The sequence below is a fragment of the Entelurus aequoreus genome, linkage group LG20 (genome assembly GCF_033978785.1).
Source record: "Entelurus aequoreus isolate RoL-2023_Sb linkage group LG20, RoL_Eaeq_v1.1, whole genome shotgun sequence".
NCBI lineage: Eukaryota > Metazoa > Chordata > Actinopteri > Syngnathiformes > Syngnathidae > Entelurus > Entelurus aequoreus.
In genome coordinates, this window is record NC_084750.1 from 16857646 (window position 1) to 16872460 (window position 14815).

A 14815-nucleotide genomic window follows, 5' to 3' on the forward strand; every position below is an offset into this window, starting at 1 on the left:
GGAAAAAGTTGTACATTTACCAAAGTAAAGGCATAATACTGCAGTGACAGAAAAAGTTAATCTTACAAAATAAAAAGATGTACTTTTACAAGAAAAAAGTTATACTAGCAGGAGAAAAACTTTGTAATCTTATCAGAAACTTGTGCTGGAATAAACACAGTCAAAGAAAAACGTAATTTTAAGGGAAAAAAAGTCCAAATCTTATGAGAATAAAACCATATTAATAAGAAAAAAATGTGATGTTATGAGAAAAATAGTCACAATTTTACAATAATTAAGCCAAATTATTAGGAGAATAATATTGTAATCTTATGGAGAGAAAATGTTATTTACTAGAATAAAGTCATAGTACTTTTTTTTATTTTGGCGACTGAGTGGCCAGATTTGTTACAGTAAAATTGACAGTTTTACAGCGCTGTGAATGGAAGAACGACACTAATGTCCTTTTTAGGGTCAAATTCTGAACTGCCAGTTTTTTTAACTGTAAAATCTTTGGTCGTTTTCACAGTGCATTACTGTAAACTGGAAAACGGTACCAATTCAGTTTTTTATAATTAAATCCTGGCGACTGAGTTGCCAGTTGGTTTACCGTAAAATCTACAGTCGCTGTTACACTGCATTACTGTAAATAGAACTACGCATTTATTTTCACGGTAAAATCTATGGTTGTTATTTTTACAATGCATGCAAAAAATATATACTTAAAGAGAAAAAAAAAAGAAAAGAAATGCAATTGCATGCAGTACATGATTTTTAATGTCAAAAGGGAAAGAAGAAATATATTTAGTAAGCATTTTTTTAAGGCATATTATTTCCAGGCCTTATAAAATAATGTGGCGGGCCAGATTTGGCCCCCGGGCCTTGAGTTTGACACCTGTGATCTCAGAAAATGTCCAATTATGTCCCTACTGTTCACTGTCAAGTAGAAAAATGTGACATAAGAGTAAGAATGTAAGTGCTTGGCAACACGTGCTAATTATTATTATGTTAATATCTCCTCTCTCCTTCAGTAAGTACCGCCCGCAGAGCAGCGAGCCACAGACGGACGGCCTTTCCGTTTCAACCACCGCCGACGGCTCGCAGCCAAACGTAAGGAAACTGTGCGACTCACCTCCGCCCGCCCCCCAAGCTCACCCTCACAACCTGGCGTACTATGACAACATTATCTGTCAGGTATGCCCACTTTCTCCTGGTGTACCACTCTCCACACTCTCTCCTTTCCATTTGTCAATGTCTTTCTTATCTCCGTCTCTTCACCTACTGGTTCATGATGTTTTGTGTCCTCGCTTGCCAAGCTTATAGTCATGCATGCAAAAAGCTCACCGACAACTGTTTGTATGCAAACATATGTACGTATTAATACAAAACCCAGAACCAGCGTAGTTGTCACGTTGTATAAATGGTAAGCAAAAACAGAATACAATGATTTGCAAATCCTTTTCAACTTACATCCGATTGAATAGACTGCAAAGACAAGATATTTGACGTTCTTACTGGAAAACTTTTTGTTATTTTTTTGCAAATATTAGCTCATTTGGAATTTGATGCCTGCAACATGTTTCAAAAAAGCTGGCGCAAGTGGCAAAAAAGACTGCGAAAGTTGAGGAATGCTCATCAAACACTTACTTGGAACATCCCACAGGTGAACAAGCTAATTGGGAACAGGTGGGTGCCATGATTGGGTATAAAAGCAGCTTCCATGAAATTCACAAACAAGGATGGGGCGAGGGCCACCACTTTGTCAACAAATGCGTCAGCAAATTGTCCAACAGTTTAAAGGCCTACTGAAATGAATTTTTTTTATTTAAACGGGGATAGCAGATCCATTCTATGTGTCATACTTGATCATTTCGCGATATTGCCATATTTTTGCTGAAAGGATTTAGTAGAGAACAGGGGTCACCAACGCAGTGCCCGCGGGCACCAGGTAGCCCATAAGGACCAGATGAGTAGCCCGCCGGCCTGTTCTAAAAATAGCTCAAATAGCAGCACTTACCAGTGAGCTGCCTCTTTTTTTAAAATGTTATTTATTTACTAGCAAGCTGGTCTCGCTTTGCCCGACATTTTTAATTCTAAGAGAGACAAAACTCAAATAGAATTTGAAAATCCAAGAAAATATTTTAAAAACTTGGTCTTCACTTGTTTAAATAAATTCATTATTTTTTTTACTTTGCTTCTCATAACTTTCAGAAAGACAATTTTAGAGAAAAAATACAACCTTAAAAATTATTTTAGGATTTTTATACACATATACCTTTTTACCTTTTGAATTCCTTCCTCTTCTTTCCTGACAATTTAAATAATTGTTCAAGTAAATTAACTTTTTTTATTGTAAAGAATAACAAATACATTTGAATTTAATTCTTCATTTTAGCTTCTGTTTTTTCGACGAAGAATATTTGGGAAATATTTCTTCAAACTTATTATGATTAAAATTCAAAAAAAATATTCTGGCAAATCTAGAAATTCTAAATCCTATTTCAAAGTCTTTTGAATTTCTTTTAAAATGTTTGTTCTGGAAAATCTAGAAGAAATAATGATTTGTCTTTGTTAGAAATATAGCTTGGTCCAATTTGTCCCATTTATCATTTATTTATCATTTATTCTAACAAAGTGTAGATAGGATTTTAACATATTTAAAACATGTCATCAAAATTCTAAAATTAATCTTAATCAGGAAAAATTACTAATGATGTTCCATAAATTCTTTTTTTAAGTTTTTCTCTTCTTTTTTTCGGTTGAATTTTGAATTTTAAAGAGTCGAAATTGAAGATAAAGGCAAGGCAAGGCAAGGCAACTTTATTTGTATAGCGCTTTTCATACACAAGGCAGACTCAAAGTGCTTCACAGACAACAAAGTGAAATGAAAGAAAATAAAAGCAAAATTAAAATGCAGACAATAAAAATAAAAACAGTGCAGACGTTAAAAGTTAAAAGATTAAAAGATTTAGCTGAAAGCTAAGGTGAACATAAAAGTCTTCAGTCTAGTTTTAAAAGTAGTGAGAGTTGGGGAGAGTCTGACATCTTCAGGAAGTTTATTCCAGCTATGTGTTGCATAGTGACTGAATGATGATCTCCCTTGATTTGAGTTTACTCTTGGAACCGCTAACAGATTGGTCTCAGAAGATCTTAGTGATCTAGAGGGCGTATATAGTGGGAGCATATCAGTGATATACTTGGGCCCTACACCATGTAGTGATTTATATGTGAGCAGGAGGATTTTGAAATCTATTCTCTGATGTACAGGGAGCCAATGTAAGGATTTAAGAATTGGTGTAATGTGCTCACATTTTTTGGTCTTTGTTAGAACTCTAGCAGCAGCGTTCTGAACAAGCTGTAGCTGCCTGACAGTTTTTTTGGGAAGACCTGCAAGGAGACCATTACAATAGTCTAGCCTACTGGTAATAAAGGCATGTACAAGTTTTTCTAAGTCTTGAGCTGACATGAGCCCTCTAAGTCTTTTTACATTTTTGAGGTGATAGTAGGCCGATTTTGTTACTGATTTGATGTGACTGTCGAAATGTAAATCAGAATCTAAAATAACCCCAAGATTTCTGGCTTTATTTGAGGTTTTCAGGGACAGTGATTGAAGGTGTTGGATGACTTTAAACCTTTCTTTTTTAGCACCAAAAACAATTATCTCAGTTTTATCTTCATTTAGTTGTAGGAAATTTTGGCACATCCAGTGTTTGACTTGCTCAATGCACTGGCACAGAAGATCTATGGGGCGATAGTCATTTGGTGATAGCGCTACATAGATTTGGGTGTCATCGGCATAGCAATGATGGTCAATGTTATTATTTTGCATGATTTGTCCTAGTGGGAGCATATAGATGTTAAATAAAGTCGGCCCCAAGATTGAACCTTGGGGGACTCCACACGTTACGTTGGTTGGTTCTGATACAAAGTCACCAATGGAAACAAAATAGTTCCTATCTTGTAGATATGACTTGAACCAGCTTAAAACTGTGCCTGAGATCCCCACCCAGTTTTCTAACCTGTCCAAAAGTATTGAGTGGTCGACAGTGTCAAATGCAGCACTGAGGTCCAAAAGCATTAATACTGAAGTTTTGCCAGAGTCTGTGTTTAGACGGATGTCATTTATAACTTTAAGAAGGGCCGTCTCTGTGCTATGAAGAGGTCGAAATCCTGACTGGAAGTTGTTGTGGCAGCCAGTAGAAGCCAAGAAGTGATTTAGTTGTTGGAGGACAACTTTCTCAATTATTTTACTTATGAATGGTAGATTTGAAATTGGTCTGTAGTTGTTGATAACAGAGGCATCAAGGCTCCGCTTTTTTAGAAGAGGTTTAATGACTGCAGTTTTGAAAGCCTTCGGGAAATTGCCCGATTTAATAGAATTATTAACTATTTGCAAGATGTCTGTTGATAGGCAGTCAAAAACATTCTTAAAGAAGTTGGTAGGTAAAACATCAAGGCAGCAGGTGGATGACTTTAGAGCTGTCACCGTTTCCACTAGAGTTTTAGAGTCTATGGCATTAAAGCTTGCCATCATTGCTGTGTTACTTTTGCCTAAATGGGGTGGTGATCCAACTTTTTTACTTGAGATATTGATGGTGCGTCTGATGCCTTCAATTTTATCAGTATAAAAGAATGCAAAGTCATTGCATTTCTGCGTGGAATGGAGTTCGGCTGGTATTTGTGTTGGGGGTTTAGTCAGTCTGTCAACGATTGTGAATAGGGTTTTGGCCTTATTTGTGTTGCTGTTTATGATATTGGAGAAGAATGTTTCTCTAGCACTTTTTAAGACTAAATTGTAGGCCTGGAGGCTCTCTTTATAGATGTCATGGTGAATATGAAGTTTTGTATTCCGCCAGATTCGTTCAGCCTTCCTGCACTCTCTTCTCTGGGCTGTTACAGCAGCAGATTTTCTCCAGGGTGCCTTTTGCTTGCCAGAAATCGTTTTAACTGTAACAGGTGCAATGATATCTATGATATTCACAATTTTGGAATTAAAGTTGCTTACAAGATCATCAGCATGACATGGGTTTAGAGGTGGTAGTGAGGAGATGGGGTTTTTAAAGAGGACATTAGCATGTTCATTTATGTACCGCTTTTTGACATTCTTTGATTCTGTTTGTGTGTCCGGAATTACAGAAATATTAAAGAAAACACAGAAATGATCAGACAATGAAGGATCAATCACAAGAACATCAGAAACATTGAGACCTTTTGTGATAATCAGGTCCAGGGTGTGTCCCTTATAATGTGTAGCCTCTTTCACATGTTGAGACAGTTCAAATGTGTCTAAAATAGTAAAAAGTTCTTTTGCGCCCTTGTCATTTAAATCGTCAATATGAAAATTAAAATCACCAGTTATAACCAGGCAGTCAAAGTCAGTGGAGATGCTAGACAATAGTTCAGTAAAATCATCAAAAAAATTTGCAGAATATTTAGGTGGCCTGTAGATAATTAACAAGAATTTTGGGAGAGCATTTCAACACAGCACACAGGTATTCAAATGATGTAAACTCACCGAGTGACATCTGTTTCCCCTGAAACATGTTTTTAAATATAGCAGCAACCCCTCCACCTCTTTTCCCCGATCTACATATATCAATGAAGTTATAGTTGGGGGGTGCTGTCTCGATCAGAATGCTTGCACTGTTATTTTGTTCCAGCCATGTTTCAGTTAAAAACATAAAGTCAAGTTTAGAAGTGCTAATAAAATCATTGACTAAAAATGATTTGCTATTCAGAGACCTGACATTGAGCAGACCCATCCTGATGGTGTTATTGACAGGCTTCGATGTTGGCTTTGATTTGGAGATAATAGGAATGAGATTGTTTAGGTTAGCAGGGTGGCTAAGTTTCCCAATGTTTACTCTCTTGGTAGTCACAACAGGGATGTAGAAGGTGCCATGATTTGATGTAGGCAACCTTGGGCCCAGCTGATAATGTGGTCTACTGCTGAACCCTTTTCTGTATCAGAAATATTCAGGACTGCTGTCAGGGCGAGGCGGGGTTTGCCGTAAGGGGGAGGGGGAGTGAGCAGCGTCAGAGCTGGGACGAACTACTGAAGGTGGACGTTGAGGGCGTGTAAGGGGTTGGCGTGAGAAAGGTGAAGTATGGCTGGGGGGTTGTGGAGCACGCCTTCGTGGAGGGGGTGGTGGGGGTGAGCGATGATCTAGGGGGGTAAAAATCTGAGTAGGGTGGGGCGTGAGTGGGGGTAGCTCCCGGAACTCCAAGGGGGAGAAGGGGGGAGAAAGGTCTACTTGAGGGAGGGAGAAAGATGGAGACGTGGATGGCTTGGGGGATGTGGGGGAGGGATCTTCACATGCATTCAGAATGGAGGGAGGGGCGGTAGAGGAGGATAGACACCTCTCCTCTTTGCTCTGGTGTATCTCATGGTCGACGTTCTCCTTTTGCAGTGGCGGTCCTCCTTCGACGTTCCTGATAGGCTGTGTTGTGTCTTCCTTCCTCGGTGGCTCCTCTTGTCTCTTGTCCTTGGCAGTGATGATAGATGCAAGATGCAGGAAGTGAAACATGTTGTTCATGAATAGCTTTACTCCCATCTTATTCAGGCAAAGTCCGTCTGCCTTAAAAAGATGCCTGCGGTCCCAGAAAAAGCTAAAATTGTCAATAAAATGCATTGAACGAGCAAGAAGTGCACTTGATAGCCACTCATTCAGCGAGTAAAGTCTACTGAATCTCTCAGCTCCTCTCCTGATTGGGGGTAGAGGACCACTGATAAAAACGTCAGCATTCACAGCGCTGACTGTTTCAAAGAGTTTATTGAAGTGCTCTTTCAGCTCTCTTGATTGTTGTTTTACAATGTCATTAAAACCAATGTGCAGGATGATATTTTTCACATTTGGGTGTGCAGCGACAATTTCCAGGATTCTTTTTTCCATGTCAGATACCATATCCTTCGGAAAGCAGAGTACTTTGGTGTTATTATTGCTTTTCATATCTTTTACAGAAAAGTCCCCCACAATCAGATTTTCAGGAGCTCTCGTTAGCTTTCTCTGTGGTGTAAAGTTAGCAGGTCTTACCCTTCTGCGTGGTGATGGTGGGTTATTCAGGCAATCAGAGGGGGATCCATTGTCCATCAACAGTGGGGCAAACCTGTTCTTTAGTTGGACACTTGCTTGCTGGGGAGGTTTATTGGTAGTTCTCCTCTTCTCAGCTGTCCGCTGCTGTGTCCTACGTGGCAGTGGAGTTGATGACGCAGTATGCCTGGCTGAAGATGGTAGCGCAGGCCAGCCGGTCAGATCAGAGATATCGGGGCGCTGGGTCCTGCCAGATATCCATTCTCCCTTGTCGCAGGGAGGTGGTCTTCTCTTTGGCTTTGCACCAAGTGTGTTCCAGGGAGGATTTTCACTGGTAGATTTATTACCCTCTACAGGGACCTCCCGTTTCTTCGTAGCTTCATTGTTGCTAGTTAGCTGGGTTGTAGCATGGTGCTGTCCAGTGTTTTCAGTCGACAGGAGTGCTAGAGTGGTGTTGTAGCCACATTGTCCATTCACTTCTAAATTCACTTCCAACCGATTCATTTTTATTTCCAACAGTAAAATCTTCTTTAGCAGTTTGTGGTAATCTTCCGTAGAGAAAGGAGGCATCTTATGCTGATTACCTTTAGCACTGTAGCACAGGCTCGGGCTCAGGCTTATCTTGAATGGTAGGCCTCCTCGCGTAGTGTTGAGGACGTCGTAAAAATATTGAAAAATGCCTCTGTTATCTAAAAGAAAATATAGTCCCACTGGTTTGGTAAGTATCCAAGAGCTGTTGCTCTTTGTGTAAGAAAATAGCAGCAGATAGTAGCAAAAAATGCAAGCAGAAGCGAGAGCAAGCGAGAGCAAGCAGAAAAGCGTCCATCCAGCGCAGAGGACGGACTAAATCTAAACTATGTTTCAAAATTTAATTGTCATTTTTTTTGTGTTTTCTTCTCTTTTAAACCATTCAATTAAGTGTAAATATCATTAATTATTAATAATAACATAGAGTTAAAGGTAAATTGAGCAAATTGGCTATTTCTGGCAATTTATTGAAGTGTGTATCAAACTGGTAGCCCTTCGCATTAATCAGTACCCTAGAAGTAGCTCTTGGTTTCAAAAAGGTTGGTGACCCCTGGTATAGAACAACGACGATAAAGTTTGCAACTTTTGGTCGCTGATAAAAAAAAGCCTTGCCTGTACCGGAAGTAGCGTGACGTCACAGGAGGTAGGATTCCTCACAATTCCCCGTTGTTCACAATGCAGCGAGAGAGATTCGGACCGAGAAAGCGACGATTACCCCATTAATTTGAACGAGGATGAAAGATTCGTGGATGAGGAACGTTAGAGTGAAGGACTAGAGAGGCAGTGCAGGGTGTATCTTTTTTCGCTCTGACCTTAACTTAGGTACAAGGTCTCATTGGATTCCACACACTCTCCTTTTTCTATTGTGGATCACGGATTTGTATTTTAAACCACCTCGGATACTATATCCTCTTGAAAATGAGAGTCGAGAACGCGAAATGGACATTCACAGTGACTTTTATCTCCACGACAATACATCGTTGACGCACTTTAGCTACGGAGCTAACGTGATAGTATCGGGCTCAAATGCATATAGAAACAACATTTTAAAAAACCCGGACTGGAAGGATAGACAGAAGATCAACAATACTATTAAACCATGGACATGTAAATACACGGTTAATAATTTCCAGCTTGGCGAAGCTTAACAATTGAAGCTAACTACGGAGCGGCGTTGTAGCTTTCGATGACACCCCGGCCGCCATCAGAGTCGGCAAGAAACATATATTTCCCCAAAGTTACGTACGTGACATGCACATAGCGACACGCACGTACGGGCAAGCGATCAAATGTTTGGAAGCCAAAGCTGTACTCACGGTAGCCCGTCTGCTATCCAGCTCAAACACAACACAACCTCCTGATTGTGTTACTGTAGTCCGCCGCTAATACACCGACCGCACCTACAGCTTTCTTATTTGCAGTCTTCATTGTTCATTAAACAAATTGCAAAACATTCACCAACACAGATGTCCAGAATACTGTGGAATTGTTCGATGAAAACAAAGCAGTTTGTATGGTGACACATTGGGTACGAATACTTCCGTTGCCGTCGTGACGTCACACGCATACGTCATCATACATAGACGTTTCCAACCGGAAGTTTAGCGGGAAATTTAAAATTGCACTTTATAAGTTAACCCGGCCGTATTGGCATGTGTTGCAATGTTAAGATTTCATCATTGATATATAAACTATCAGACTGCGTGGTCGGTAGTAGTGGCTTTCAGTAGGCCTTTAAGAACAACATTTCTCAACCAGCTATTGCAAGGAATTTAGGGATTTCACCATCTACGGTCTGTAATATCATCAAAAGGTTCAGAGAATCTGGAGAAATCACTGCACGTAAGCGATGATATTGCGGACCTTCGATCCCTCAGGCGGTACTGCATCAAAGAGCGACATCGGTGTGTAAAGGATATCACCACATGGGCTCAGGAACACTTCAGAAAACCACTGTCAGTAACTATAGTTTGTCGCTACATCTGTAAGTGCAAGTTAAAACTCTACTATGCAAAGCCAAAGCCATTTATCAACAACACCCACAAACGCCGCCGGTTTCGCTGGGCCCGAGCTCATCTAAGATGGACTGATGCGAAGTGGAAAAGTGTTCTGTGATCTGACAAGTCCACATTTCAAATTGTTTTTGGAAACTGTGGATGTCGTGTGTCCTCCAGACTAAAGAGGAAAAGAACCATCCGGATTGTTGTCGGCGCAAAGTTCAAAAGCCAGTATCTGTGATGGTATGGCGGTGTATTAGTGCCCAAGACATGGGTAACTTACACATCTGTGAAGGCACCATTAATGCTGAAAGGTACATACAGGTTTTGGAGCAACATATGTTGCCATCCAAGCAACGTTATCATGGACGCCCCTGATTATTTCAGCAAGACAATGCCAAGCCACGTGTTACATCAACGTGGCTTCATAGTAAAAGAGTCCAGACCTGTCTCCCATTGAAAATGTGTGGTGCATTATGAAGCATAAAATACCACAATGGAGACCCCGGACTGTTGAACAACTTAAGCTGTACATCAAGCAAGAATGGGAAAGAATTCCACCTGAGAAGCTTCAAAAATGTGTCTCCTCAGTTCCCAAACCTTTACTGGGTGTTGTTAAAAGGAAAGGCCATGTAACACAGTGGTAAAAATGCCCCTGTGACAACTTTTTTGCAATGTGTTGCTGCCATTAAATTCTAAGTTAATGATTATTTGCAAAAAAAAAAAATTACATTAAATATCTTGTCTTTGCAGTCTATTCCAATTGAATATAAGTTGAAAAGGATTTGCAAATCATTGTATTCTGTTTTTTATTCACGAATTACACAATGTGCCAACTTCACTGGTTTTGGGTTTTGTATACGTGTGTCTTTTATTGCTTTTTGCACTTACTGATTCTCTCAGAGACCATCGTCCACCACCCTTACCTGGGAATTTAAACCCAGAAACTCGTATAACCACTTCCAGGTAAGCAAAGCAGAGCATCCACCTGGTTGCAAGTTACATTACCTTCCACTCCCACCCTGGCTTTGCTTAGACCCCTTCAACTACAGCATTGACTTGACTGCAGACCTCCGCAACAATACCCTGCTTTGGCATTGGAGCGTGTAGGCGGAATGATTAATCACCTGCTGCAAGGCTCCCTGCAACCAATTGCTCAGCAAGGTCCCTGGTCCACCGTCTACCTTTTTACGCTTCTGCAGCTTTCCAGCTGTTGTGTTGTACACACGCCCCTGCCATGGCTTGTATGTAGCGCATGCATCGCTTTGCCAAGTTCTTAACACATGCAGTGTTTCCCACAGGACTGATATCTATTTGTAGTGGTGGGCTGCAGGGGGCCTCAATCACATCATCATATAATTTGCAGAAAATTGGCCATGACGCAGGTGCGTTTGTAATTAAAAAAAAAAAAAGCTCTGTAAAACTATAGTGGAAAATGGAGGACAACAGGAAGTGGAAACAAAAATAAGAGTGCCCCCCCCCCCTCAATCGAAATACTATTGAGCTCCATTATTTGACAATTTGATGAAATCATAAGTCAAGCAGATAAAAAGCATTTTGAATGTATGATCATATATTTGTTACATTATAATATTTATGTTTTAAAAAATTATGCTCCATTATTTTGTCATGCCCCCTGTAAAGGACAGACATTTTTCACCCCCCCTCCTCCTCTCAATCGAAATACTATTGAGCTCCGTTATTTTGTCATGCCCCCTCTAGGGGACAGACATTTGTCACCCCCCCCCAATCAAAATACTATTAACCTCCATTATTTTGTCATGCCCCCTCTAGGGGACAGACATTTTTCACGCCCCCCCTCAATCGAAATACTATTGAACTCCATTATTTTGTCATGCCACCTCTAGAGGACCAACATTTTTCACACACCCCTCAATCGAAATACTATTGAACTCTATTATTTTGTCATGCCCCCTCTAGGGGACAGACATTTTTCACGCCCCCCTCAATCGAAATACTATTGAACTCCATTATTTTGTCATGCCCCCGCTAGAGGACAGACATTTTTCACGCCCCCCCTCAATTTAAATACTATTGAACTCCATTATTTTGTCATGCCACCTCTGGAGGAGCAACATTTTTCACACACCCCTCAAGCGAAATACTATTGAGCTCCATTATTTTGTCATGCCCCCTCTAGGGGACATACATTTTTCACGCCCCCCCTCAATCGAAATACTACTGAACTCCATTATTTTGTCATGCCACCTCTGGAGGAGCAACATTTTTCACACACTCCTTTAAGCGAAATACTATTGAGATCCATTATTTTGTCATGCCCCCTCTAGGGGACAGCAATTTTTCACGCCCCACCCCTCAATCGAAATACTATTGAGCTCCATTATTTGACAATTTGATGAAATCATAAGTCAAGCAGATAAAAAGCATTTTGAATGTATGATCATATATTTGTTACATTATAATATTTATGTTTAAAACAAATATGCTCCATTATTTTGTCATGCCCCTTCTAAAGGACAGACATTTTTCACCCCCTCCTCCCAATCGAAATACTATTGAGCTCCGTTATTTTGTCATGCCCCCTCAAGGGGACAGACATTTTTCACGCCCTCCCCACCAATCAAAATACTATTAACCTCCATTATTTTGTCATGCCCCTCTAGGGGTCAGGCATTTTTCACGCCCCCCCTCAATCGAAATACTATTGAACTCCATTATTTTGTCATGCCACCTCTAGAGGACCAACATTTTTCACACAACCCTCAATCGAAATACTATTGAACTCTATTATTTTGTCATGCCCCCTTTAGGGGACAGACATTTTTCACGCCCCCCCTCAATCGAAATACTACTGAACTCCATTATTTTGTCATGCCACCTCTGGAGGAGCAACATTTTTCACACACTCCTTTAAGCGAAATACTATTGAGATCCATTATTTTGTCATGCCCCCTCTAGGGGACAGCAATTTTTCACGCCCCACCCCTCAATCGAAATACTATTGAGCTCCATTATTTGACAATTCGATGAAATCATAAGTCAAGCAGATAAAAAGCATTTTGAATGTATGATCATATATTTGTTACATTATAATATTTATGTTTAAAACAAATATGCTCCATTATTTTGTCATGCCCCTTCTAAAGGACAGACATTTTTCACCCCCTCCTCCCAATCGAAATACTATTGAGCTCCGTTATTTTGTCATGCCCCCTCAAGGGGACAGACATTTTTCACGCCCTCCCCACCAATCAAAATACTATTAACCTCCATTATTTTGTCATGCCCCTCTAGGGGTCAGGCATTTTTCACGCCCCCCCTCAATCGAAATACTATTGAACTCCATTATTTTGTCATGCCACCTCTAGAGGACCAACATTTTTCACACAACCCTCAATCGAAATACTATTGAACTCTATTATTTTGTCATGCCCCCTTTAGGGGACAGACATTTTTCACGCCCCTCCTCAATCGAAATACTATTGAACTCCATTATTTTGTCATGCCACCTCTAGAGGACCAACATTTTTCACACACCCCTCAATCGAAATACTATTGAACTCTATTATTTTGTCATGCCCCCTCTAGGGGACAGACATTTTTCACGCCCCCCCTCAATCGAAATACTATTGAACTCCATTATTTTGTCATGCCCCTCTAGGGGTCAGATATTTTTCACGCCCCCCCTCAATCGGAATACTATTGAACTCCATTATTTTGTCATGCCACCTCTAGAGGACCGACATTTTTCACACACCCCTCAATCGAAATACTATTGAACTCTATTATTTTGTCATGCCCCCTCTAGGGGACAGACATTTTTCACGCCCCCCCTCAATCGAAATACTATTTAACTATATTATTTTGTCTTGCCCCTCTAGGGGACAGACATTTTTCACGCCCCCCTCAATTGAAATACTATTGAACTCTATTATTTTGTCATGCCCCTTCTAGGGGACAGACATTTTTAACGCCCCCCCTTAATCGAAATACTATTGAACTCCATTATTTTGTCATGCCCCTCAAGGGGTCAGACATTTTTCACGCCCCCCCCTCAATCGAAATACTATTGAACTCCATTATTTTGTCATGCCACCTCTAGAGGACCAACATTTTTCACACACCCCTCAATCGAAATACTATTGAACTCTATTATTTTGTCATGCCCCCTCTAGGGGAAGACATTTTTCACGCCCCCCCCCCCTCAATCGAAATACTATTGAACTCCATTATTTTGTCATGCCCCCTCTAGGGGTCAGACATTTTTCACCCCCCCCCCCCCCCCCTCAATCGAAATACTATTGAACTCCATTATTTTGTCATGCCCCCTCAAGGGGACAGACATTTTTCACGCCCCCCCCCCTCAATCGAAATACTATTGAACTCCATTATTTTGTCATGCCACCTCTAGGGGGCAGACATTTTTCACCCCCCCCCCCCAATCAAAATACTATTGAGCTCCATTTTTTGACAATTTGATGAAATCATAAGTCTAGCAGATAAAAAGCATTTATTTCTAGTTTAACAAACATATTGTTTGAATGTATGATCATATATTTGTTACATTATAAGAAAGGGACAAGCGGTAGAAAATGGATGAATGGATGGTTATAATATTTATGTTGAAAAAATATGCGATTGCATTGAGTACATGTGTTTTTTCTGTCAAAATGGAAACAACTAATACATTTAGTAAGAAAATATAAAGTACTTTAATGACGCATATTATTTCCAGGCTTTCGAGGGCCAAACTAAATGATGTGGCGGGCCAGATCTGGCCCCCGGGCCTTGAGTTTGACACCTGTGCACTATGTGTACCCCAATTGTAAAAAAAAAAATGTTTCCAAATTGAATGTGATGATTTTGGTTATGAAACATCTCATAACTATAAATGTAATGCATCCAGGCGGGATACAATCATTAGGTTTCTCTCTTGACTGTTTAATTGCTGACCGCACCTTAGTGGTCATTTAGTTTCAATATTTTGTGTTTAATAATGCAAACGAAGCAGCAGATAACAGTCATTAAAACTTATGGACACGACAGTGAGAAGGGGACGTTTGTGTCCAGCCCTGGCCCCGTATGACCAATCGATGGTGGCCCACTTAACGCCCGCTGTGCATGTGACCTTCAGCTGTCGGTGACACGCCAATCAATGGATGACCTCAACGAGCTGACACACGCAGACGCGCGCGGCCTCTAATTTCCACTCGACGGCGGTCACACAAGCCCCGGCTTAATGCGGCACGCAGGAGGACAGGTTACGTTTAGAGAGACTTTATAACGACATCGCGGTTC

The 14815-nt window shown here is 40.5% G+C and overlaps 2 protein-coding genes across 10 annotated transcripts in view; one reads left to right on the forward strand and one right to left on the reverse strand.

Annotated features, from left to right (window-relative positions):
* Positions 1-14815, reverse strand: part of LOC133635972 (MAP7 domain-containing protein 1-like) — a 106806-nt gene that overhangs the window by 48441 nt on the left and 43550 nt on the right. The window lies entirely within an intron of this gene.
* The window catches only part of LOC133635969 (chondroitin sulfate proteoglycan 5-like), a 57711-nt gene that overhangs the window by 23576 nt on the left and 19320 nt on the right, over positions 1-14815 (forward strand). Inside the window, exons 4-5 of one of the 4 annotated variants that reach the window (XM_062029498.1) lie at positions 1011-1173; positions 10439-10501. In XM_062029498.1, coding sequence (XP_061885482.1) covers positions 1011-1173; positions 10439-10501 — 226 coding nt within the window. The remainder of the gene's footprint in view (positions 1-1010; positions 1174-10438; positions 10502-14815) is intronic. The other 3 variants (XM_062029500.1, XM_062029501.1, XM_062029499.1) reach the window with 3 other exon arrangements.